This window comes from Ornithorhynchus anatinus, chromosome 1, assembly GCF_004115215.2.
Source record: "Ornithorhynchus anatinus isolate Pmale09 chromosome 1, mOrnAna1.pri.v4, whole genome shotgun sequence".
Lineage (NCBI taxonomy): Eukaryota > Metazoa > Chordata > Mammalia > Monotremata > Ornithorhynchidae > Ornithorhynchus > Ornithorhynchus anatinus.
Window position 1 is genome coordinate 112,274,972 of NC_041728.1, and position 26,307 is coordinate 112,301,278.

The 26,307-nt window shown below is 45.8% G+C and overlaps 1 protein-coding gene across 2 annotated transcripts in view; it reads left to right on the top strand.

Annotated features, from left to right (window-relative positions):
* The first annotated feature begins 595 nt into the window (after positions 1-595).
* ARHGEF26 (Rho guanine nucleotide exchange factor 26) overlaps positions 596-26,307 on the top strand; it is a 166,226-nt gene continuing 140,514 nt past the window's right edge. For both annotated transcript variants that reach the window (XM_029071943.2, XM_029071950.2), the window contains exons 1-3: positions 596-2,029; positions 4,652-4,691; positions 6,184-6,329. In XM_029071943.2, coding sequence (XP_028927776.2) covers positions 632-2,029; positions 4,652-4,691; positions 6,184-6,329 — 1,584 coding nt within the window. In that variant the 5' untranslated portion in view covers positions 596-631. The remainder of the gene's footprint in view (positions 2,030-4,651; positions 4,692-6,183; positions 6,330-26,307) is intronic.

Here is a 26,307-nt window from a genome sequence, read left to right on the forward strand (position 1 = left end):
TGTGTGTGTCCCTTCTCCCTATCTTTTTGGGTGGGGGGATTCCCGGCGTGTGTCCCTTCTCCCCATCTCTCCTCTTTTCAGGTAGGGGGGCTTCCTTCTCCCTATCTCTTTCTTTTTGGGTGGAGCGGTTCCCGGCGTGTGTCCCTTCTCCCCATCTCTCTTTTTAGGTAGGGGGGCTCCTCTCCTTATCTCTCTTTTCGGGTGGGTGGGGGTTCCCGGTGTGTGTGTCCCTTCTCCCCATGTCTCTTTTTGGGTAGGGGGGCTCCCGGGTGTGTGTGTCCCCCTTCTCCTTATCTCTCTTTCTTTTTGGGTGGGGGGGGGTGTCCCGGTGTGTGTGTGTGTCCCCCTTTTCCCCATCTCTCTTTCTTTTTATGTGTGGGGGGCTGCCGGTGTGTGCGCGTGTGTCCCTGGGGCGGGGGGCTCCCGGAGGTCTGCCCGGAGGTGGAGGCGGGACGAGGTTTCCGAGCAGGTGCCCAAACCTGGGACATCCCCCCCGCCCCCCCAAAGACGAGGCCTGGGTGGGGAGCGAGGTGGAGGAGGACCGGGAGGAGAACGACCCTCTGAGACCGTCTGTGTCCCGCCCAGGAGCCCGCGGCCGGACCCCCGCCGGAGCCCCCGCCGGACCCCGGCCATGGACGAGGAAAGCCCGCTGGAACTGCCCGCCCCCGCCGGGACCCCGCTGTGGAAGAGGCGATCCAGCCCCCTGCCAGTCCTGCCGGCCCTGCCAGCCCTGCCAGCCCCGCCCGCCCGGACCAAAGCGCGGCCGAGGTCCTGCCAGAGCCCAGGAGGCGACCTCGTCACCCCCGGATCCCCTCCCCTGCAGCCCCCGGCCCGGATAGGGGGCAGCCCCCCGCCCTGGCACTGCCCCGGGAGGTCTCTGCCCAACGGGGGCCCGGCTGGGGTCTGCGGGGTCCAGAGGGTCGGGGGTCCGGGCCGGGAGCCGGCAAACCCACTGCTGGCCCCCAGCCCCCCAGCCCCAAGGGCGCCCGCCGGCTTTATTCCCACTCCCGCGGCCTCCCCCACCCGCCTGACACCCCCGCAGCCGGGTTGGACAGCCCAAGACCCAGAGGGGGGGTCCCCGGCGCCCTCGTCCCCTTCCCCCGGATCCAGGCCGCCCCTCCAGTCCGGCCGGCCGGCCCAAGGCCCACAGAGGGGGTCCCCGGCGCTCTCGTCCCCTCCCCTGGGACCCAGCCCGCCTCTCCGGCCTGGTCGGACAGCCCAAAGCCCAGAGAGGGGATCTCCTGCACTGTCATCACCTCCCCTGGGACCCAGGCCGCCCCTCCGGCCCGGCCGGACAGCCCAAGAGCCAGAGAGGGGGGCCCCGGCACTGTCATCCCCTCTTCCGGGATCCGGGCGGTCCCCCCAGCCTGGCCAGACGGCCCGATACCCAGACAGGAGGTCTCCGGTGCCCTCATCCTCTCCCCCACGTCCCCGGCCATCATCCCAGCCTGGCCGGACAACCCAAGCCCCAGAGAGGGGGTCTCCGGTGCCCTCCTCCCCTCCCCCGGGTCCCAGGCCGCCATCCCGGGCCGGGCAGCCAACCCAAGGCCCAGAGAGGGGGTCCCCGGCGCTCGCGTCCCCTCCCCCGGGACCCAGGCCGCCCCTCCAGCGGCTGCCTCCCAGCCCCCTTCAAGGCCCCGAAAAGCCCGTGGTCATCTTAAGCACCAACAGCCCCGCCGCCCTCAAAGTGGGCAAGCAGCAGATCATCCCCAGGGGCCTCGCCTCCGAGATCAAACTGACCGGCAAAGCCACCGGCCCGAGCCTCGAGCCCCACAAGAGGGTCCTCAAGGTCCGCAGCTTGGTGGACAGCGTCCCCGCGCCTGATGGGGACAGAGAGGTGGAAGAGGAGGTGGACAGCCCCGGCTCCCTGAGGAGAGGGTTGCGCTCCACTTCCTACCGCAGGGCCGTCGTCAGCGGCTTGGATTTTGACAGCCCCACGAATTCCAAGAAGAAAAACCGCATGTCCCAGCCCATCCTCAAAGCTGTCGTGGAGGACAGGGAGAAGTTTTCTAGCTTGGGGAGGATAAAGGTAAGCGGAAGCCACCTCTGTGTTAAAGTTGGGCTGGGGGTCGGGAAAGAAGCGCCCCCGGATTCGGGCCTGTTCATAAAAAGTAGCCCGCCTGTAACCCGTGGATGCACCCCCAGTGTGGTATGAGGTGACAAATGACTATCCCGGTTGAAGTTCATTTGAGGATCTAAAAACTTACCCTCCTCCTAGCCCAGTGTGTGTCAAGAAGCATTTACCCGACAAGGGGGGAAACTCAAATCGGAGAGGAGGTGGAACTAAAAAACAACTTGCTACTGGTTAATTAGGGGTGAAATTAGTGGGGTTTTCGATATCTGTAGATATAGATATACGATATCTGGGAACTAGGGGGTTCTTTAACCCCAATTGAGACCATTAGCTGAATGTGCACAATGTAATATCGAAATTTCTTCAACTGGTTTTGAGGTAGTGGTCGTGGTTTAATCAGCAATCCATCGATCGTATTCACAGAGTTCTTCCTGTAAGCAGAACATTGTACTAAGCGCTTGCGGGAAAGTACACTGTAACAGAGTAGGTAGACGCATTCCCTGCCCACAAGGAGTTTACAGTCGAGACGAGAGAGAATCAGTTTGAACACAGTTTAAGAGGGGCGGGAGTAAGATTGGATTGCCATTTTACAGATGAGGAAACTGAGGCAGAGAGATGTTAAGTGACTTGCCCAAGATCACACAGCAGGCAACTAGCAGTGTAATAATAATAATGTTGGTATTTAAGCGCTTACTATGTGCCAAGCACTGTTCTAAGTGCTGGGGTAGTTACAGGGTAATCAGGTTGTCCTACATAGGGCTCACAGTAATAATAATAATGATGTTGGTATTTGTGAAGCGCTTACTATGTGCAGAGCACTGTTCTAAGCCCTGGGATAGGTACAGAGTAATCAGGTTGTCCCACGTGAAGCTCACAGTTAATCCCCATTGCACAGATGAGGTAACTGAGGCACAGAGAAGGTAAGTGACTTGCCCATGGTCACACAGCTGACAAGTGTCAGAGCTGGGATTCGAACCCACGACCTCTAACTCCCAAGCCCATGCTCTTTCCACTGAGCCACGCTGCTTCTCTTCATCCCCATTTTACAGATGGGATAACTGAGGCCCAGAGAACGATGATGATGGCATTTAAGTGCTTACTATGAGCCGAGCACTATTCTAAGCACTGGGGAAGATCCAAGGTAATGAGGTTGTCCCATGTGTGGCTCACAGTCTTAATCCCCATTTTCCAGATGAAGTAACTGAGGCACAGAGAAGTGAAGTGACTGGCCCAGGGTCACACAGCTGACTAGCGGCGGATGGGGTATTAGAACCCATGACCTCTGACTCCCAAGCCCATGCTTTTTCTACTAAGCCTTGCTGCTTCTCAATGTGTAGGGATTAGAACCCAGGTCCTCTCACTGCCAGGTTTGGACTCTTTCCATTAGGCCAACATATTGGATATTCACCCCAACCCCAAAGCACGTTCATATACATCTTTGAATGATATGCTATAAAGTACTTCTATTAATTTCTGTCTCCCCCTCTAAACGGTAAGCTCGTTATGGGCGGGGAACATGTGCGCTAATTCTGTTGTGCTCTCCCAAGTGCATAGTGCAGCGCTCTACACATAACAAGCGCTCAGTACATGCCAGTGATTGATTGATGTGCATTTGGAGAAAGAATGCTAGGCCAGACTTGGAGACAGGCCATTTGATTTTTCTGGAATCCTGATCATTCAGTTTAATCTGTTTCGAGTGTTGCCATCTTGGTCACGTATGAAATGAAAAAGAAGTTCCAAGCAAGCCCCTCTAAAGGCTCAAAAATATTTCGGTTGACAGAGTAGGTTGCCGTGATGTTGGCCTTTCGTTGTATTTTATGTGCCCTGTCCCCATTTCCCCTTGAGTACTTTTAATCAATGGATAGCTCAAAACCTCCAGTAGGGCGACTTGGCCAGAAGAGTAAAGCTTGCTAGGCTAGAATAATTGTCAACTTCGTGGCGGATTTCAGGAAGACGAAAACTTGAGAGGAAAGGTTGTGGGGTGTTTATGTGCAAGATGTACTTTCCCCGGAGAGTAGGCAAATAAGCAATTACACTCGTTCAGAGATTCCTTTTTAGCTTATATGCTGACAATACTTTTGGCAGTTACATCTTTTCTTGATTAGTCGGTGAACTGAAACTAGTCTATATAGAAGTCATCCATCTAATACAAAAGCAAGTCTGTTTCATTTTAGCGGGTTTGCTATGGTCGTGCAGAACTGACTATGCACAGGCTTTTACGGTCCACTTTTTTTTTCTTTTTTCCACTCTGAAAAGAGAAAAAAGTTCCCTTAAATGGTCACGCTGACCTGAAGATAGTTTGGAAGTAGTGAACTAAATTGCATGCCAGTTCAAGTCTTACTACATTACTCTGTGGGATGCATTTTCTTTCCACCTCTTGAATGAATCTCAAAGGATCGCATGAATGATCTGTTAATTACCTGCACTTTGTCGGGTTAATCTGCTCAATGCCTTTGGAAAAAGTCGGAGCAAAATAGAACCACTTTGATTTACTTGAAACGACTGCAACTTGAACCGCCTCATGTGGGGTTTTCATGTGGTTTTTTTGTTTTGTTTTTTTTGCCTCGCTTTTCTTAGAAGAAGATCTTGAAAGGACAAGGGACATTCGATGGGGAAGGTAAGCTTTTGCTTTCAAAAACAGCTTGCTTTTTGCATTTAGTTTGGTGTGAATAAAATTGTTATTCAGTGGAACTCAAAAAAAAACCAAGAAAGGCTAAATCAGAAATGGCAGATTAACTTTTTGTGGCATCTTACGTAACTGAACATGCTTTCCTGAGTTAAAATGTTACCTAATACTAGCGGAAAATGAAATTCATGGAATTCTTTGTATTTCATGCCCATCTTTAAACCCAGAACTGGTCAGTGTTCTGAACTAATCATAACATGGTAAAATAAAATAAGTAAAATGTACAATGTGCTTTTTTGCAATCTTCCCAGACTAAAATTTATAGAAGTTCTGTGAGCTTTGTCTGCTGGATTTCACATAAAATATTTTCCCATTCCCATTATTCCTAATTTCCCTAAAGTTTTAGCTTTGAAATTTGGGGAAAGGGGTTCTTAACTGACTAGGGGATCACAGAAGTTAGGAAAGATACCCACAAGTTTAATTGTGTCAATGGTCTTTCACTTACAAGAATGGAAAGCAGCCCGGACTAGTGCTGTGAGCACGGACCTGGGTGTCACAACCTGGGCTCTAACCCAGCTCCTCCACTGGTCTTCTGTGTGACCTTGAGCAAGTCTCTTTAAACTTCCCTATGCCTCAGTTTCTTCTGACTTAGACTATGAACCCCATTAGGGACAGGAACTGTGTCCAACCTCATTATTTTGTAGCTTCCCCAGTGCTCAGAACAGTGCTTGTCACATAGTAAGCATTTAACAAATACCATAAAAAAAACCAAAACAAACTGGTCATAAGTCAGGTGAGTAGGAAAAAAAAAATGTATATTTAACCTTTTTAAGCATTGGAGGATGTTATTCTATGCTGCTTTTTGAGCAGTTATGTCTGCATGTCCTTTCAGTTTATTTCCATCCCTTACCCTCCTCCTGGAACTTGCACTCTCCCTTCATGTGTTTCAGCTGTTTTTACATACTTGGGCTTCGGGTTCCAAAGACAGGGAATTGGGGAAACTTTTGATGCAGAGAATGTGGACAGATTTAGAATTTAGGCCAATCAAGAGCCAAAGTTGATTACCAATAAATACTCTTTTTTTAAAAAAAACTTAAAATATAACATTTCTATTGTTGAAACTTAGGCTTTAATTCTAAAACTGATACAAAACATCATCACATCTTCTTAGCTAACTGGCTATTCTTTATGGATGGAGGCCTCTGGAGGCAGTATCTGTAGATAAATCTGCAAAATTGATGAAACTGCGTGCTGCATTTATTAAGCATGCTTTTTTCTTCTGATTTAGCTAAGGACACAATTGTTGAGAAAGTAAGCTATAAAAAGTGCTGTAGTGACCCTATTGTATTAAGCAGAGGATGGAATATGGTTCACCTCATACACAGAACTTGAGAAGGACAATTATTAAAATGTGGGTACTTTAAAAATTTTGCAAACATCTGTCATTTTTCTGCCAGTTCACAGTTTGCTTTTGTCATTATAGAAAATGCTGTACTGTATCAGAACTATAAAGAAAAAGCTCTAGACATCGACTCTGATGAAGATTCCGAACCCAAAGAACAAAAATCAAATGAAAAGATAATCATTCACTATAAGCCTTTGAGATCAACATGGAGCCAGCTCTCAGTGGTGAGTATCTTAACTGTGTTTAATCCTAGAAAGCAATAGACTAGAAATTGCTTAAGTAGGTATTGTATTTGTCTACGGCTCTAGCTCTGATAATTAGCAACATGTTTCCTCCAAAGCATAAAGTGATTTTTTGGAAAGTCTACGGCCAATGGTTGTACTGATACTATGCACCCTCCGCCCTTGACTCTCTCCCATGCCGCTGCTGCCCAGCAAGGGTGAGTTTTGACTTGTAGCAGATTGCCTTCCACTCACTACCACTGCCCAAGCTAGGAAAGGAATGGACAGGCCTCTGCTTGACTCTCCTTCCCATACCCGAGACTGGTAGAGTCATGGAAACTCCAGGTGCGACCCTCAGAGGGGATTTGATATGTAGTGGAGTAAGGACAGTACCTTAGATGAATATCCATTCAGTTCTCCTCTAATGTATGGGTTCTGTTCTGTAAGGACCCTTGCATTAAGGGGAAACTCACATTATAGTTAGTGATGCGGCTATAAGCACAAGCGTTTCTTTCAACATCTCGTGTTCTACAAAGATAGACGCATCTTTGGCAGAAAAGTGTTCCCTCTTCATGCAGCAGTGTTCTAGTCCTGCATGATGAAAGAATTGACTTTTCCATGGCTCCTAGTTCCCAGCCTGATCTTGTTGGGCTGGGACCCAGCCAGTAGTTGATTTGGACAGGCATAGACAGCCCCAGACACTGTTCTCCTCAGCCCCAGTTTCCCTGCTTACTTACGGAGGCTAGAGGGCCTGTAAGTGAATCAAGCTTAAGTCTTCTTTTCCTCACCTTCCCTTTGTCCTCCTCTTTTCCACTTCACATGACCCATACCCCGCTATGATTTACTAGACAGAACAATGGTGAGCCACCTCTGAAAAATGCCCATAAAGTAATTATACAGCTAAATAATGACAACTTTCTTCCGGCATTATGTCTGGGCATATTATTATGCTTTCCCAAAGGTAATAGATTTATAGTTACTGGGTGTTTTTTTTTTTTTTTAAATCTACCTGAATCTGCCTTTTGGGCCTGACAATGAATTTTCTTTTAATTTCCTGTATTCCTGTTTACTCGCTTTTTTCTGACTTGCTTTTTTCAACCAGTCAGTAGTGTTATTTTGAGCAGAGCACTGTAGTACATGTTTTAGGGAGCAGGAGTGTCCGCTTGATGTGGCGAGGAATGGACAATCACAAGGGGATTTGGGGGAGTAGGAAGATCTGCACAAAATGCCTTAGAAAAATGATCCGGGCAGCAGAGTGAAATATGAGCTGGAAAGACTGGAGGCAGAGAGGTCTGTGAGGAGGCTGATTCAGATGTCAAGTCTGGTTATGACAAACTCTTGGACCAGCATAGTACAGCTTGGATGGAGAGGAAGCGGCAGGTACTGGGGGTGTTGTGAAGAAAGGATCAGCACTATTTGGTGACCAACTGAAAGTGGTAGAAGACAAAAAGGGGACAAGTCAATGATAATGCCAAAGTTGCAGACTTCAGAGAAAGGGAGGATGGTGGTATCAACAGGTATTGTACAGCACAGTGGTTTTACCTTGGTTATGGTTGTCAGAATTTGGGTTTTTTTCGTCTGTTTTGTTTTTAAGCACTTACTATGTGTCAGGCACCGTACTAAGTCCTGGGGTATAGAAAAGATAATCTGATTGGACCCAATCTCTTTCCCACATAGGGCTCACAGTAGGTCCTAATCCCCATTTTACTGATGAGGGAACTGAGGCACAGGAAAGTGAGGTGACTTGCTTAAGGTCACCCAGCAGACAAGTGAACAAGTGGTGGAACCGGGAATAGAATCCAGATCCTCTGACTCCCAGGCCCCGACTCTTTCCACTAGGCAACACTGCTTCTCTATAGGCTCTGTAGAGGTGTATGTGCTGGCAGTCTGTTTTAGGTTTTATATATTCTCAAGTGGACAGAGTTCACCATATGGAGGTATTAAACCCAGCATTTAGTACAGAACTTGGCACATGGTAAGCCCTTAACAAATACCACAATTATGAGACAGCACTGCCTCAGGAAATCTCTTCACCCGCCTCGACCCGAGTGTAGGGGTCGGAGTGGCCCGGGTTGCTTCGAATGCCCTACCGAAGGCCACCCCCGTCACGCTCCTACAGCGCGGGGGACTCTTGGCTCTATCCTCAAACTTTGAGGCTCCCCCCTCCCCTTTCTCTTCCCATGGCTCTGTGGAATAGGTTTCTCAACTAGCCAGCCTTAGATTGAGAGGTCCAGATAGAATCAACAGCCTGGGTCAGTGGTGGGGAGGATAGGAAGGATTTTTCTCCATCTTTGCCCTTTTTTTCCCTTGACTCCTCCCTCTCCTCGCCCCTTCCTTCCATTCCCAAAGTCAGTCAGTAAGTCACATTTATTGAGCGCTCACAGTGTGCTCTGCACTAACCTCTTGGGAAAGTAGAATACAACAAAAAAAACCCAGACACAATTCCTGCCCATAATGAGCTTATAGCCTAGAGGAAAGCACCAAAGGGTCCTTCAAGGTTCTGCTGCCTGGGCGTGGTAGTCCCGTCCCCCCTATTTCCCCCCGGCCCCAGCATTTGGGAGCGGTGAGGGAGAGGGGAGCCCAGTGACCTGCAGGGACTGAGTGGGCACTGACCAGCAATGGTCATGTCCTTATCTTCAACACTCTCATAAGCTGGCGTACTCTTTCCCTAGTGTGGCGTTGTAGAGCTAGAAGCCGGAAGAGCTAGGTTCATATGTAAAGAAAGGACCTGTTTTCCACCTACTGGAATTCCTAGCAGTTTTTGTTTGCTTGTTTTCTTTCCTAAAACAAGATCAGGCTCAGGGTGTCATCTCACTGAGCGTCTCCCAAGAGGCCACTGAGGTGGCGGATTCTGGATGGTGGATTTGAGGTGTGAGGTAGTGGGGACCTGGGCAGAGTGTTGGCTCCGCTATGTGGCTCAGGAAAGAGAGGTTGCGGAGCGTTTGTTGTGGAGTGCAGTGGGTGCGGTGTTGATCATGGGGCAAAGTCCGTGCACTGTGTTTGAACTGTTAATGGAAAGCCATGTGTGGGTGCCCTTGAGTATCCAGATCCCAACAACTTGCCAGGCTGGTTCACGGTTACTTTGTCCCGCAATTGAAACTCGTTTCTGGTGGTGATATACTATAAATGTGATAAATGGGGAGGCTTTTCCATGAATACTCAGGGAAAGGGGTAGACTGCCAGCTCACTGTGGGCAAGGAACATGCCTACTAAACTCTGTTATATTGTACTCTCCCAAGCACTTAATGCAGTGCTCTGCACACAGTAAGTGCTCAATAAATACCATTGATTGGAGAATATAGAGCTAAACATTTTATGTGGTAAAGCGTGACTTGAAATGCAACTTTAACAAGCTAAAAAAATACTGATTTTATTAGACATTATCTGGGACTCTTTGAAACTTTGTTTTTCCACCTTTTATGTTTTTTTCGTCTTCCCTGCTAGAGTTTTGGTGAAATAGCTGTTTGTTCACCTGTAGTGCTTCAGCCCATTTCTGGGTCTGAGTATTTCTAAAGCTCTAATGATCTTTTTTATTCCATCTCTGAATTACAGCACAGAACTATAATTTAAGCTTGCATGTCTTTTTAGATGTTTAAGTAAACAAATTGTACAAGTTGCACCTTGACCAGACCCTAAGAGATAACTGCTTTTCTCTTTCGAAAGCTATCTTGAGGTCTTGAGATCTCTTTCCATTAGGCCATGCTGAAAAGCAGTGCAGTCTAGTGCAAAGAGCATGGGCCTGGGAGCCAGAGGACCTGGGTTCTAATCCTGGCTCCGCCATTTATCTGCTGTATGACCTTGGGCAAATCATTTGACTTCTCTGTGCCTGTTTCCTCCTCTGTAAAATGGTGATTCAATACTTAGCCCTCTTACTTGGACCGTGAGCCTCTTGTGAGAGCTTAGCAAAAACCACAGTTATTAGTCTTCTGATTATCTTTAATGACTTAGATATGATGAGAGCCCTAACTGCTTCTGGTCACCTTCTTACAACATTCCTGCGGAGTTTCGATGTCGACGTGGAGAGAAGCAGTGCCACGTGCTTGGTTCCTGCCCTCTTCAATCCATTCCTCTCTCATTTGCTCTTTGATAGCTGATTTCACTATAAGTCAGAACGGCATGTCAGAATTCACCTAGAATGCATCACTGTGGCATGATATGCCGTTTCTAGACAGCAAACAGCACTAAAAAAAATATATGGTACTTGTTAAGTGCTTACTATGTGCCAATCACTGCTCTAAATGCTGGGATGAATACAAGTTAATCAAGTTGGGAACTGTCCGTGTCCAACATGGGGGTCACACCAGCGTTGCTTAGTAGGAAGAGCTTGGGTTTGAGAGTCAGAGGATGTGGGTTCTAATCCCAGCCCCGCCACTTGTCTGCTGTGGAACCTTGAGCAAGCCACTGAACTCCTCTGTACCTCAGTTACCACATCTGTAAAATGGGGAATAAGTCTTTGAACCCCACATAGGACAACCTGATTACCTTGTATTTACCCAATGCTTAGAACAGTGCTTAGCACATAGTAAGCACTTAATACCATAACTATTATTAATCCCCATTTTGCAGATGAAATAACTGAGGCAAAGAGAAGTGAAGTGATTTGCCCAAGATCACATAGCAGACAAGTGGCAGACTGGGGATTAGAAGCCAGGTCCTTCTAATTCTCAGTCCTGGCTTCTATCGGCTAAGCAACGCTGCTTTCTGTTGTCGAATTGTACATTCCAAGTGCTCAGTACAGTGATCTGCACATAGTAGGCGCTCAATAAATACGATTGAATGAATGAATGAATTAGGCCGAGGCAGGGGTGCTTAACCAATGGGCTGGTGGAGCTCTGGAGAATAGTCAGCCACGTTTTAGGCATTGAGTACCTTATTCTGCAGGCGTGTTTGGGTGGTTTTCGAGGTTTTTAACAAAGATTCCCCCTTTATGAGGTTCCTCTTAAACTATTTTGCCAACACCTCTCTCATCTCAGATCGCCGAGACCTCACTTCTCAGCCAAGAGTAAGAAGCATCTAGCAGGTGCTGTTTGAAGTAATTTATAGTTGTTACATAAGATCTCTAAACTCCTCCGCATGTGGCACAGTTTGTCTCAACTTGTTTGCTTTCTACGATCTTTCCAACAGATTTATTGAAAGAGAAAGGCAGGTGCTTTTTAAAAAGGGAGGTGTGTAGACCATGTAAACTTGCAGGCGTTGGGGGGTATATGAGTAGTAGATCATTTGCACAACTGTGGCAGGTTGAATTCCACCTAGTTTTGTGGCCACCTGTTAAGAAACAGTTTAAGCCGTGACTAATGACAGAAACGTTAAGTCGTAAGACATGCCGTCAGATGCAAAAGAAATGAATCTGGTAAAAACGTCATAGTGAATAACATTTTAATCAAGTGAGAATTAAATCACTGAACCTGGCTAAAATCATTCGGTCTTTCTTCCTAACATGAAGCTGAATCTCTGGTATTTTAGTGGATTTTTAGAGGAAATGTTTGCAGTAATAATAGTAATATTGAGTGCTTATTGTGTTCTGAGTGCTCTGTTAAGTGCTGGGAAAATACACAGGTGGCAATTACCCACGCTGCTTGTCCCTCTGTGGGCTCACAATCTTAGAGGGCTCATAACTGTATGTAGCAATCTGTGTATGCAAGTTTCTCAGTTTTGGGTACACAGGTGTATAAATACTGAGTCTTCTAAACATTATTTGCCTGAGTTAGCATTTTGATTTGAGAAAGTTGATTATTTTAAAATGAATGCAAAAACTCACACACACACACTCACCCTCCACCCCCACCCAACCCTCCCAGACAAGGGAAGATAAATCTTTATGGAGATTGTGATCAAGGTCTCTGGGCCAACGTTTCTGTGAACTGTTTGGAGTTCAAAGAAAAATATTGATTTTATTACTTTCCTGGTTTGGAACACTCAGTGCCTATTGTTGTTCCTGGTAGTTCGGTGCCAGCCATGTTCAAGGGCTAGTTTCTCAGGTTTTCACATAGCTTACTCTAGAGTTTTCCCTCCACATTCTTTACTGCATTATCTTCCAAATACCTTGCTGTAAATCTATTTAAAGCTTTCCCTTTTCTCTTTCAGAAGGGATGCGGCAGTTTCTCTTGAATAAAGAGCTAGTGTTTTCATTACTTTTCAAAGATAACACATTTGTTTATCAAGAGACACTTTCCTCCAGAACCAGTATTGCAAAACTACGCATTGTACTTCTGTTGTTTCAATAGAGACGGCAGCCAAATAAATGCTTCTAGTTCTGTAGTGGCAGTTTCTTCATTATCTGAAAACCAGTAAAACAGCCCTCCCATAATAATAGTATGGCCCATTCTAACAGGTCAGAGTCTCTACACCATGTTAGTACAGTGCTGCGCGCACAAAAAGTCTGGATTGATTGACTGAGCGGGAGTAGAAGTAGCCGTTGACCCTCCACTTTCAAGGAAAGATTCCCCAGCCGGGTTTCCCCTCCAGAACTAGTCTCCGTGGCTCCAAACTCTTGTCTCTGCCTCTCGGATTATTCCCCCTGGGACACCCCTCAGGAGATGGAGGGCAGGATGGTGTGATCCTGGGGACCTTTCACTCCCAGCAAGGCAGACCAGTTAAATGGCTGGGCAGTGTACCCCTTCCCTCCTCCCCCAGCTCACTTCCACTGAGCCAGGAAGGGAAGGTGATTTGCAAGCAGATTTCCTGGGGTCCTTTCCCTCAAACTGAGGTTTAGAGACCTTGTTTTAGGAGCAGTTCCTCCCCAGCCTTAATAGAGAGCTCAGTTCAAATGCATAGTGGAGAAGCAGCATGGCATAGTAGATAGAGCGCAGGCCCGGGAGTCTGAAGGTCATGGGATCTAATCCCAGCTCTGCCACTTGGTTGTTGTATGACCTTGAGCAAGTCACTTCACTTCTCTGTTGCTCAGTTATCTCATCTGTAAAATGGAGATTGAGACTGTGAGCCCCATGTGGGATAGGAACTGCTACCCCGTGCTACTATGGTGCCTGGCACATAGTAAGCACTTAACAAATACCAGCGTGGCTCAGTGGAAAGAGCAAGGGCTCGGGAGTCAGGGGTCATGGGTTCAAATCCTGGCTCCGCCGCTTGTCAGCTGTGTGACTTGGGGCAAGTCACTTAACTTCTCTGGCCCCCAGTTATCTCATCTATAAAATGGGCATTAAGACTGTGAGCCCCACGTGGGATAACCTGATCACCTTGTACCCTCCCCAGCACTTAGAACAGTGCTTTGCACATAGTAAATGCTTAACAAATGCCATTATTATTATACCATTATTATTGTTATTACATAAATGTATTGGCACCATGTAATATGCTCAGGTGATTTCCCCCCCCCCCCCCAAACACAGGTGTTAGCCTGTTCAACTTGTACATGAGTAGTTGTTTTTATGGTGTTGAGATTTTTGGGTTTGGTTGTCAAAACTACATTTAGAAAATTGAAATCTTCCCAATGAAACCCAGTTCAGATATAAATTCTGAGCTGACACTTGGAGTAATAATAATAATAATGTTGGTATTTGTTAACCACTTACTATGTGCAGAGCACTGTTCTAAGTGCTGGGGAAGATACAGGGTAATCAGGTTGTCCCACGTGAGGCTCACAGTTAATCCCCATTTTACAGATGAGGTAACTGAGACACAGAGAAGTGAAGTGACTTGCCAGTCACAGAGCTGCCAAGTGGCAGAGCTGGGATTCGAACCCATGACCTCTGACTCCCAAGCCCAGGCTCTTTCCACCGAGCCACGCTAATGAGACCTGTGATCAGAGTCCTATGGCCAATGTCAGTATTTCCATTCCTCTGGGGGAGAAAAAAAAAAATGGTAGCTGTGTGCTGATACGTCTAATTTTACCCTGGGACTATGTCCTGTGAAAGACAGTGCAAACTGAGGGCAGTTTATTTTTGGCGGGGGTGGGGGGGGGGAAGTGATTACATTCCAGGCCCCTGAGCAAGACCTCTGGAGTCCATTGAGCCATAACCAAAAAGACCTGCTGAATCTACTAGGCCTGAGCCAATCAGGACCTGAACAAATTAGCCGAGCCTTCGTGTGCCCAATTTGTTGTCTTCCATCTAGGGCACTGTGGGTAGATGTGGCTTTTCAGGATCACAAGTGAATGGAAAGCACATAGACACAGTTTATCAAATTGCCCAACTTGAAAATACTCGTCCAAGCACTCAGTTCAGTGCTCTGTACACAGGAGGTATTTAAGTGCTTACTTTATGCAGAGCACTGTTCTAAGTGCTGGCATAGATACAGGGTAATCAGGTTGTCCAAGTGACGGTCACAGTTAATCCCCATTTTACAGATGAGGTAACTGAGGCACAGAGAAGTGAAGTGACTTGCCCACAGTCACACAGCTGCCAAGTGGCAGAGCCGGGATTCGAACCATGACCTCTGACTCCCAAGCCTGGGTTCTTTCCACTGAGCCAAGCCTGGGCTCTTTCATTACCCTATTTATTTTGTTAATGAAATGTACATCGCCTTGATTCTATTTAGTTGCCATTGTTTTTACGAGATGTTCTTCCCCTTGACTCTATTTATTGCCATAGTTCTTGTCTGTCCGTCTCCCCCGATTAGACTGTAAGCCCGTCAAATGGCAGGGACTGTCTCTATCTGTTGCCGACTTGTTCATTCCAAGCGCTTAGTACAGTGCTCTGTACATAGTAAGTGCTCAATAAATACTATTGAATGAATGAATGAATGAATGAGCCACGCTGCTTCTCTGCTCAGCCAACACCACCGATTAAACAGCAGCTCGTGATGCACAGAACTGGGCCGTTGCCTGAAGTTCGGCTGGGACTTGGGTGGGTAGGCTTAGGTCTTAATAATAATAATGGTATTTGTTAATCACTTACTCTATGCCAGGCAGTGTACTAAGCGCTAGGATGGATACAAGCAAATCGGGTTGGACACGGTCCCTGTTCCACATGGGGCTCACAGTCTCAATCCCCGTTTTACAGTTGAGGTGACTGAGGCACAGAGAAGTGAAGTGACTTGCCCAGGGTCACACAGTAGGCAAGCGGTGGAGCCGGAATTAATATCCATGACCTTCTGACTCCCAGGCCAGTGCTCTATCCACTATGCCATGCTGCTTTTCCAAGTCTTGGATGGCTTAGCGGAGAGTGCGCAGCGATACGATCTGTTCAGCCCCCCTATTTTGAGGGAAGGAAAGGGGGGACTCCTGCAGAGAAGCTCGTGTCCCACCGTGCGGGCTATGGCCATGGCTTAGGGGACACTAGGGGTGACATGGTTCCACAGGGCCCCTTGGAACCTGAGGTAAGAACCAAGGCTGAACAGGAGCACAGGGGACCAGTGCTGGAGCTGGGATTATCTCTATGATGTTGTCTTGTTTTTGTTTTCTGCTTTGCTTTTCTCTCTGTCTCCCCCGTTTAAACTGTGAGCCCGTCACTGGGCAGGGATTTTCTCTATCTGTTGCCAAATTGTACATTCCAAACGCTTAGTACAGTGCTCTGCACATAGTAAGCACTCAATAAATACTATTGAGTGAGTGAGGAGGCCTAGGAGTTCGGCTTTGCTAAGCTGCCTGAAATGCAAGCCAAATAGAGCTGAGTTTTCCAGAGTTCCCCTGAGCTATGCCCATTGCTACTAATTCATTCATTCAATAATAATAATAATTATAATGGTATTTGTTAAGTGCTTACTATGTGCAGAGCACTGTTCTAAGCGCTGGGGTAGATACAGGGTCATCAGGTTGTCCCACATGAGGCTCACAGTTAATCCCCATTTTACAGATGAGGTAACTGAGGCAAAGAGAAGTGAAGTGACTTGCCCACAGTCACACAGCTGACAAGTGGCAGAGCTGGGAGTCGAACCCATGTCCTCCGACTCCGAAGCCCAGGCTCTTTCCACTGAGCCATGCCGAGCTGTTACTGTGTGCAGAACATTATACTAAGAACTTGGAAAATACAATTTGGCAACAAATAAAGACAATCCTTACCCAACAACAGGCTCACAGTCTAGAAGGGGGGAGACAGCAAAACAAGGCAAGTGGACAGGCATCAAGGGCATCTGTATAAATAAATAGAATTATAGATATATTTACATCATTTATAAAATAAATAGAATTATTTAATAAATATAATATGTACATATATACGTAAGTGCTAATCTCTGCTTTGACCTTGGTGGGTGCCATTGTAAGCTTTTGGAGCCTAGATTAAAAGATCAGTTATCTTGACACTCCCCCCACCCCACACCCCACATTTTAGCTACGTTTTTGAGGCAGATGCCCTAAATCTTGGATAAGATACCCATACTCATCTTCCTGATTCACTTCCTGATTCAGATCTTATCTTATTTTTTGTATTTGCTGATTCCCATGTCACCACCTCTTCTTCAGCGCTTGACCTTCAGCTTGCTGGAATCTCCATTCTTCCCTTTATCTCCTATTTCCGGCCACACTTTGGTTTTGCCTTCTTGTAGAAACAGAGAAGCATGAAGAAAATAAATCACTCCTCTTGGGCAGAGAACATATCTTGTATTTCCCTGTGTTTAGTTCAGGACAGTGCAACTCCATGCTCGGTAAATAGCCTCTGTGCAACTACATTAGTTTATGAGATTGGCAGAATTTTAAAACAACGTGATTTGGGTTTTGATGCTCCAATTATAGATTGCAAGCTCCTTATGGGAAGGCTTCAGTTGGACTTTCCCAAATATTGTGTCAAGTAGGCACTCAGTAATAGAGGCACTGGAGAAGCATTGTGGCCTAGAGGAGAGAGCACGGGCTTGGGAGTCAGAAGGCTTGGGTTCTAATTTAATCTTGGCTCTGCAACTTGCCTGCTCTGTGATGCTGGGCAAGTCATTTAACTAATTCATTCAATCATATTTGAGTGCTTACTGTGTGCAGAGCACTGTACTAAGCACTTAAAATGTACAGTTTGGCAACAGAGACAATCCCTGCCCAATAACGGGCTCACAGTTTTAAAGGGGAGACAAACAGCAAAACAAGTAGTTAAACATCAGTACCATCAAAATAAATAAATAGAATCGTAGATATATACACATCATTAATAAAATAGAGTGATAAATAATATATACAAATATACACAAGTGCTTTGGGAGGGGAAGGGGGTAGAGCAGAGGGACGGGGTAGGGACAATGGGGGAGGGGAGGAGGGGCAGAGGGAAGGGGAGGGCTCAGTCTGGAAGGCCTCCTGGAGGAGGTGAGCTCTCAGTAGGGCTTTGAAGAGGGGAAGAGAGTTAGTTTGGCGGATGTGAGGAGGGAGGGCATTCCAGGTCAGTGATAGGACATAGGCCAGGGGTCGACGGCGACATAGGTGAGAACGAGGCACAGTGAGGAGGTTAGTGGCAGAAAAGCAGGGTTTACGGGGTGGGCTATAGAAGGAGAGAAGGGAGGTGAGGTAAGAGGGGGCCAGGGTATGGAAAGCTTTGAAGCCAAGAGTGAGGAGTTTTTGCTTCATGCGAAGATTGAGAGGCAACCACTGGAGGTTTTTGAGGAGGGGAGTGACATGCCTTGAGCATTTCTGTAGAAACTAATCTGTGCCTCATCTGTAAAATGGGGATTTAGTGCCTGTTCTGCTATCTTTGATTGTGAGCCCCACGTGGGACAGGGACTGTGTCCAACCTGATTATCTTGTATCTAATCCAGCACTTGACACATAGTAAGTGCTTAACAAATACTATTATTTTGATGAAGATTAATAATGTTATTACTGATGAACTCTTGCTGCACGGCTTATTTGTATCCGGTGGAGTTTAGACCATGGTTTTGCCTCTTGTATACTACTTGCAACAGTGGCAGCATTTTGTAGGTAGGAAACCTATCCAAAGAAAATGAGGAAAAAAAAATAAAGTTTGGTTTGGTGTTATATAGAAAAAATGGTGTCATGGCTCAAAAGCACTTTATCTTTGGGCTAACAGCTGTGCCTACTCTGGGGAAGGGCATTTGGAGATTTTTCTCTTGCATTTTGTCTCATTTTTAAGGAGGTGGAACAGATTACTCCAAGTTCATGAATGAGATTCAAATAAGTTTGAGACTTTCAAGACCTGTTAATGTTGAATGTAAGGTCAAAGGATGAGCAGAAAGGGACACAGTCTAGTGCTTTATGACTGAATAGGGTAGAGAAACAGGAGACAAAAGTGACTGGGCTGATGGATTAAGGATAGTCCTGTTGTGCTATTCAAGGTTTTAGGGCTTTTAATATTTTATTTTTCCTTTTTGTAAGTTTTTTTTTTCTTTAAATCTTAGCATTTCATTTTTACCTTTTCTCTTTCAGAAAGCTCTGGTTTTTTTGTTTTGTTTTTAGGAAAATACAGCTATCTACCAGAGAAAAACATGACTCAATGGAAATTTATAAATTCTTTTATAAGAGCCAAGTCTTTTGAACACAGTTTAGTTATTTCCTGCATCTCTTGTTAGCAGGTCCTCTTTTTATACACAAAATCAGGCCTGGTGTTCCTTATTGTTTTATTTTACTTATGATACAGTTACTCGAAAAGAAACATTCTATTCAACTAGTAATGTCAATGTTTCTCTTCAGCCTGAAGCTAATGGACCGATAACCTTAGTCTCTTGCTTAAAATAGTGACGCAAATGAAAAAAAAAATCCCATTAAATATTGAAAGCAAAAAGCAAAAATTGAATTTACTCTCTTTGGTATATTGAGTTTTAAAGACTTCCCTATTAGGGTGCTGGGTTTTTTTTTCTTCTTCACTGCTATGAATTTGGGTTTATAGTTTGAATTTACCAACTATAAACCTAACTATTGTCCAGGTTCCTTCATGTTGGAGAATATTTTCTCCATTATCACTCAGAGAAGCAGTGTGGCCTAGTGGAAATAGCACGTGCCTGGGAGTCAGAGGACCTGGGTTCCGATTCTGGGTATGCCACTTGTGTGCTGTGTGACCTTGGGCAACTCACTCGATTACTCTGTGCCTCATTTTCCTCATCTGTAAAATGGGGATTGACTTTGAGCCCTTTTATGGAACAGGGACTGTGTTTAACCTGATTATATTGCATCTCCCCCAGCGATTAGTACCATGCTTGGTACATAGCACTTAATAAACACCTCAATTCATTATCATCATCATCAAAGGAATTTTTTGAGTGCTTACTGAGTGCACAGCATTGAACTAAGCATTTGGGAGGGTACAATACAACTGAGTTGGTAGGTTCCCTGCCCATACTGAACATAGAGTCTTCATATAAATAAATAGAAGGACTCTCCCAAGTACCTAGTACAGTGCTCTGGACATAGAAAGTACTCAACAAGCACCACTGATTGAGCAGACTCAAGACCAATAACCTACTAACCCATTACAGACATTTATCAAACACTTGCAGTGTATGAAGCACTACACTAAGTGCTGGGGAGGATTCATTCATTCAATAATATTTACTGAGCGCTTATTATGTGCAGAGCACTGTACTAAGAACTCGGAATGTACAATTCGGCAACAGAGACAATCCCTGCCCACGGACATTTATAGATCTAATGTTCCATAGCTGACTAAAGGTATGAGGATGGAGGCTGGAGGCAGGGTGGATGCAGGAGCAGATGGAAAGAGAGGGAAAATGTATAAAGAATGATCATATGAAATATTGCACTCAACAGCTCAATATATTACAAAAATCTGCTCTTGCAGTTTATGTTGGGAAGAAATAATTCTTCAGCCCCTCAGCCCTCTTAGGCAGGCCTTCCCAGGGCACATCATCCCCAACTGAACTCCAGCTCCCCTTCTAAGCTCCTTGTTGTCAGGGAACGTGTCTGTTTATTGTTATATTGTGCTCCCCCAACCACTTAGTACACTGTTTTGCACACAGTAAGCACTCAATAAATATAATTGAATGAATGAAAGTGTTACAACTGTGCTGGCGCCACTTGGGGAAAAACCCGACATTCTTATGCTAAGATTGGGCTTCACTGTCTTCTAAAAATGACCAATAAAAATGTGGAAAAAGGTAATTTAGAGTGGATTTTAGGAACAACAGTAAATATGAGTGGCTGTAGCATATTTTTGAAATGACAGTGTTGCCTTTGCAATCATATGTGCTTGGAGTTCGCTTTAGGAATTTAGTAGGGCTAAGTTGACAGGTTTTTGCTGTCCTTGTTTCTGGGGTATTTTTTTTTTAACCCTAGATTTTTCATTATCAAGATGATCTGCTAGGTGAATTCTGCTCTAGGTGTTCAAGTTACTTTTGGGGCTGCACTTCTGTCAATCAGCTGGAGCTTGAAAGTGTTGCATTTCATTGAAAAATAATGCAACCTGCTTGTTGAAGCTTCATTTGTTCTATCTGGGAAACATTCATACCCCCAAACAATGTAATTATCAGATTGTGTTTCTTTCTTGCATGAAGCTCATTGTCTAAGGGCATAAGTACTATCTCCATGAGGGTGGGAAGGAGGAAGAAGTGGGGAATGTTGTCCTTAAGAATTTCCAGCTCTGGAGTGAGGTCATTTTTCACCCCACAGTCTTTTGGGCTAGTCTTCCAGCCTTCTTCATCCTCAGTCTCTCACAATTTCCCAGAACTTTGGAGGCATTATACTCTTCCAAGCCCTTACCATATTGCTCTGCCCAGAGTAAACATTCAATAAATATTATGTCATCGTTTGTCTACTGTTCCAAAGTTCCATCCTGCCTACACTGTGTGCCTCTCAGGATCCCCCTACTGACCTTGGGCAAGTCACTTCACTTCTCTGTGGCTCAGTTTCCTCATCTGTAAAATGGGGATTAAAATAATAATGTCAGTATTTGTTAAGCACTTACTATGTGCAGAGCACTGATCTAAGCGCTGGGGTAGATACAGGATAATCAGGTTGTCCCACATGAGGCTCACACTTAATCCCCATTTTACAGATGAGGTAACTGAGGCACAGCGAAGTTAAGTGACTTGCCCACAGTCACACAGCTGCCAAGTGGCAGAGCTGGGATTCGAACCCATGACTTCTGACTCCCAAGCCCGGGCTCTTTCCACTGAACCACCCTGGATTAAGACTGTGAGCCCCATGTGGGAAAGTGACAATGTCCAACTTGATTTGCTTATATCCACCCCAGTGCTTAGTGCCTGGTACACAGTAAGTGCTTAACAAATACCAGGATTATGATTATTATTTTCCCTCCAGCCCCTTGAAGAGCATACACACCTCCCCTTCTATTCCCCTTCCCCTCCTGGCCTCCACCATGGAAAAAAATGGCAACTCTCTGAGGGTAAATGAAAAAGTTTTAGGGAGGTGTGAAGGATGCTTTGTTTTCAATCTCCAAGTCATGAAATTTTGATTTAGAAACATAACAAGATACTAGTTCAGTCACCATAAAACATGACAGCTGCTCTTTTCTGATCCTCTGTTAAATTTTCTTTTCGCTTTAACAATTCTCTTTTCTCACATCAAATATTTTTTCAGCCATTCTCTTGCTTGCCCCAATTCTCCCTCTTTCTAGACACCTTTGCTTTGAATTTTCACTTCCCAATCATCAAAACCGTTTCCTCTTCACCTATTTCATTCTTTTTTTTTTTTTTTTTTTTTGATGTCAGGTACTCCCTCTACATTGCAATCCCTGCCTGGTTCAGGGACATATCCAAGGGCTTAGTTCAGTGCTTTGCACACAGTAAGCAAGCGCTCAATAAATACAGTTGAATGAATGAATAAATTTAGTCACTGGGCTCAGTTAAGGCAGGGAAACCCTCGGTTTTGTCTTTCATTCCTCATTGCGGCACAAGTGAGGTCTGAAGAGCCTCTTTCAAACGTGGGGTGTGGCAGAGTCAGGTATGAGGCTTGGCTCCGGGGGAGGACTGCAAGTGGGAGGGCCTGTCTCCGGGCGGGCAGTGGGTTGGCAGTCAGCCCGGAGGAGCTGGTTTGCCAGGCCGCTTTGGAGTAGGCCCTCTCAGGGCTCTATGTATGACACTTGGCATTTTCCTAATAACAATCAGGCCTTGCTCTGTGGATTATTATTTTTTTGGTCATAAAAGTCCTGCTTGGGCTGCTGATCAGGAACTCGTAGTTTGATTAATCAAGCCAAAAAGGTCTTTGCAGTAAGTAATGATAGTCTTCTTTGGGTTGGAGTCACCCATAAGCAGCATGGCTCAGTGGAAAGAGCAGGGGCTTGGGAGTCAGAGGTCATGGGTTCGAATCCCGGCTCTGCCTCTTGGTAGCTGTGTGACTGTGGGCAAGTCACTTCACTTCTCTGGGCCTCAGTTACCTCATCTGTAAAATGGGGATTCATTCAATAGTATTTATTGAGCGCTTACTATGTGCAGAGCACTGTACTAAGTGCTTGGAATGTACAAATCAGCAACAGATAGAGACAATCCCTGCCCTTTGATGGGCTTACAGTCTAACTGGGGGAGACAGGCAGACAAGAACAATGGCAATCAATAGAGTCAAGGGGAAGAACATCTCATAAAAACAATGGCAAATAAATAGAATCAGGGTGATGTACATCTCATTAAACAAAATAAATAGAGTGATGAAGATATATACAGTTGAGCAGATGAGTACAGTGCTGAGGGGGTGGGATGGGAGAGGGAAAGGGGGGAGAAGAGGGTTTAGCTGTGGAGAGGTAAAGGGAGAGGGTAGAGGGAGCAGAGGGAAAAAGGGGGGAGCTCAGTCTGGGAAGGCCTCTTGGAGGAGGTGAGCTTTAAGTAGGGATTTGAAGAGGGGAAGAGAAGTAGATTGTCGGAGGGAGGGCATTCCAGGACCGCGGGAAGACGTGGCCCAGGGGTCAACGGCGGGATAGGCGAGACCGGGGGACGATGAGGAGGTGGGTGGCAGAAGAGCGGAGCGTGCGGGGTGGGCGGTAGAAAGAGAGAAGGGAGGAGAGGTGGGAAGGGGCAAGGCGATGGAGAGCCTTGAAGCCTAGAGTGAGGAGTTTTTGTTTGGAGCGGAGGTTGATAGGCAACCACTGGAGGTGTTTAAGAAGGGGAGTGACATGCCCAGAGCGTTTCTGCAGGAAGATGAGCCAGGCAGCGGAGTGAAGAATAGACTGGAGCGGGGCGAGAGAGGAGGAAGGGAGATCAGACAGAAGGCTGACACAGTAGTCTAGCCGGGATATAACGAGAGCCCGTAGCAGTAAGGTAGCCATTTGAGTGGAGAGGAAAGGGAGGATCTTGGCGATATTGTAAAGGTGAGACCGGCAGGTCTTGGTAATGGATCGGATGTGAGGGGTGAACGAGAGAGACGAGTCAAAGATGACACTGAGGTTGTGGGCCCGAGAGACGGGAAGGATGATCGTACCATCCACGGTGATAGGGAAGTCTGGGAGAGGACCGGGCTTGGGAGGGAAGATGAGGAGCTCAGTCTTGCTCATGTTGAGTTTTAGGTGGTGGGCAGACATCCAGGTGGAGACATCCTGGAGGCGGGAGGAGATGCGAGCCTGAAGGGAGGGGGAGAGGACAGGGGCGGAGATGTAGATCTGCGTGTCATCTGCATAGAGATAGTAGTCAAAGCCGTGAGACCGAATGAGTTCACCAAGGGAGTGAGTGTAAATGGAGAACAGAAGAGGGCCAAGAACTGACCTCTGAGGAACTCCAACAGATGAAGACTGTGAACCTCTCGAGGGACAACCTGATTACCCGGTATCTACTCCAGCGCTTAGAACAGTGCTCTGCACATAGTAAGCGCTTAACAAATACCAACATTATTATTATTATTATAATCTCGAAGAAACTGCAGCAAAGCCAGAAAGTCCTTAGAAGGTTACGTTTGCCCTGGTGCGGTGGCTGTAAGTTCGTTGTGGGCAGGGAATATGCCTACCAACTCTGTTATCAATCAGTGGTATTTTTGTTGAGCGCTTACTATGTGCAGATAACATAGTATTAAGCATTTGGGAGAGTACGATACAACGATTAGATTACAACGATTAGGACGTTTCCTGCCCATATCAAGTTATGTTGTACTTGCCCAAGCGCTCAGTAGTGTTCTATACACAGTAAGCAGTAATAAATAATGTTGGTATTTGTTAAGCACTTACTATGTGCAGAACACTGTTCTAAGCTCTGGGGTAGATACAGGGTAATCAGGTTGTCCCACGTGAGGCTCACAGTTAATCCCTATTTTACAGATGAGGTAACTGAGACACAGAGAAGTTAAACAGTGTGGCTCAGTGGAAAGAGCACGGGCTTTGGAGTCAGAGGTCATGGGTTCGAATTCCGGCTCTGCCACTTGTCAGCTGTGTGACTGTGGGCAAGTCACTTAACTTCTCTGTGCCTCAGTTACCTCATCTGTAAAATGGGGATTAAGACTGTGAGCCCCACGTGGGACAACCTGATTCCCCTGTGTCTAACCCAGCGCTTAGAACAGTACTCTGCACATAGTAAGCGCTTAACAAATACCAACATTATTATTATTATTATTAAGTGACTTGCCCACAGTCACACAGCTGACAAGTGGCAGAGCCGGGAGTTGAACTCATGACCTTTGACTCCGAAGCCCAGGCTCTTTTCCACTGAGCCACGCTGCTTCAAGTAAGTAAATATGGTTGTGTGCCCTGAACCTAAAAGCCCACCCATCATTTTCTCTAGATCCTTTGGGCATGGGGCTAACATAGCCACCTGGGAAGGCATCTGATTGGGCAGGAAATCTTGAGAGATTCCTGTCTTCCTTGAGCTCCAGTGGAAAAATCTCAGCACTCAGCAGACACAAAGTAGGAGTGGTTGTCATGGAGAAAAACCAGTATGGGGAAGGGGGGAGATCTCCATTAGGCAAGAATTCCTCCCTGGCAAATTGGCCCCCGGCCAATCTGCTGTAGCAAGGACTTGGAGTAGTCTCAGAAAACAAAAATGCTAATGAGACTTTCCCAGCCTTGTACCAATTTCATCACCCAGAATACTGTTTTTGGCCAAGGACAAATTAACCACATCCTACAGTAGCCTGCACCCAAAGTAAATGCTTATTGGCTGATCCCCTTCAGCTGGGGAAATAGACTCCAGGTAGAAGCCCTTGAGATCAATAGCCTCTGGCAGTATAAACACCATCCTCATTTCTAAACTCGGGTTTCTCTTTTCTAATGTAACACCAGTAAGAAGCTCAAGCATCCATGATCATGACCTAAACAGTTTCCCTTTAAGTATGCTGATTTCAGTTAGAAGCTGAGGTCATGGGGGGTGCAGTTCTTTGCTATAGCCATGTGACTGGACTAGTAAAGGATAGAGCTTTTTTTCGCCCCCCGGGTCAGGGTTTGTGTGCCTAAATGTAAATTTCTACTTTCTGGAATGTTCTGTGCATGCTTCCCCTCTCCCTGTCCAGTATCTCCTGTGACTCCGATACAAAAGTCAGTGACTAACTTGCTTGTGTGGTCTTGTTCTACAAATCCTAACCCCTGAATACTAGATATTTGCCAAGTTATGCTCCTAAAATGTAGCTAAAGACTGAGCAACCTTCCCTGAAAAGAGAAAAATGAGGGGTCTGTTTTCCCCTTTTCAAAGGCAGATCCAGAGGTTTACACATAGCTGTGAACATTAATTACTGAAATGTAATTCTTATTTGCTCTCAAAGGTTTTTTTTAAATTCAAAATGTTTGTTTAAAATATATTTTGCAAGGCTCTATCTTCTGAATCTACATTTTCCATTTGATTGGGATCGCTGGTTAGCTTTATTTACTTCACAAATCTATGACAACCAGAGTAGTAAGAATTGCGAAAAACCTCACCTTGAGTCAAAGGATATTGCAATGAAACATGAACTGTGAGAAGTGAAGGGTGATGAATAGAAACTGCAATGGTACAGCTGAAAAATACAAGATTAAGGGGAAATATTTTAAATATCTTAATGTAATTGCTTCTCAAGGGAACATCTGAGTATAGTGTTTATGCTAGACAGCCAATTTTAAGTTTCTGTCTGATATAAGGATTATGGTTTTGAAAGGGCTTTAAATTCCTTTCATTTGGAATACTATTGAATCTTCATGTTGGAATTATTTTTTAATTCCTGTAATACATTTTAGTTTCAGTGGAGCTCCCCTCCATCTAATTAGGAGTTATTTTAAGTAAAGTGGGGCTCTATTCTGAT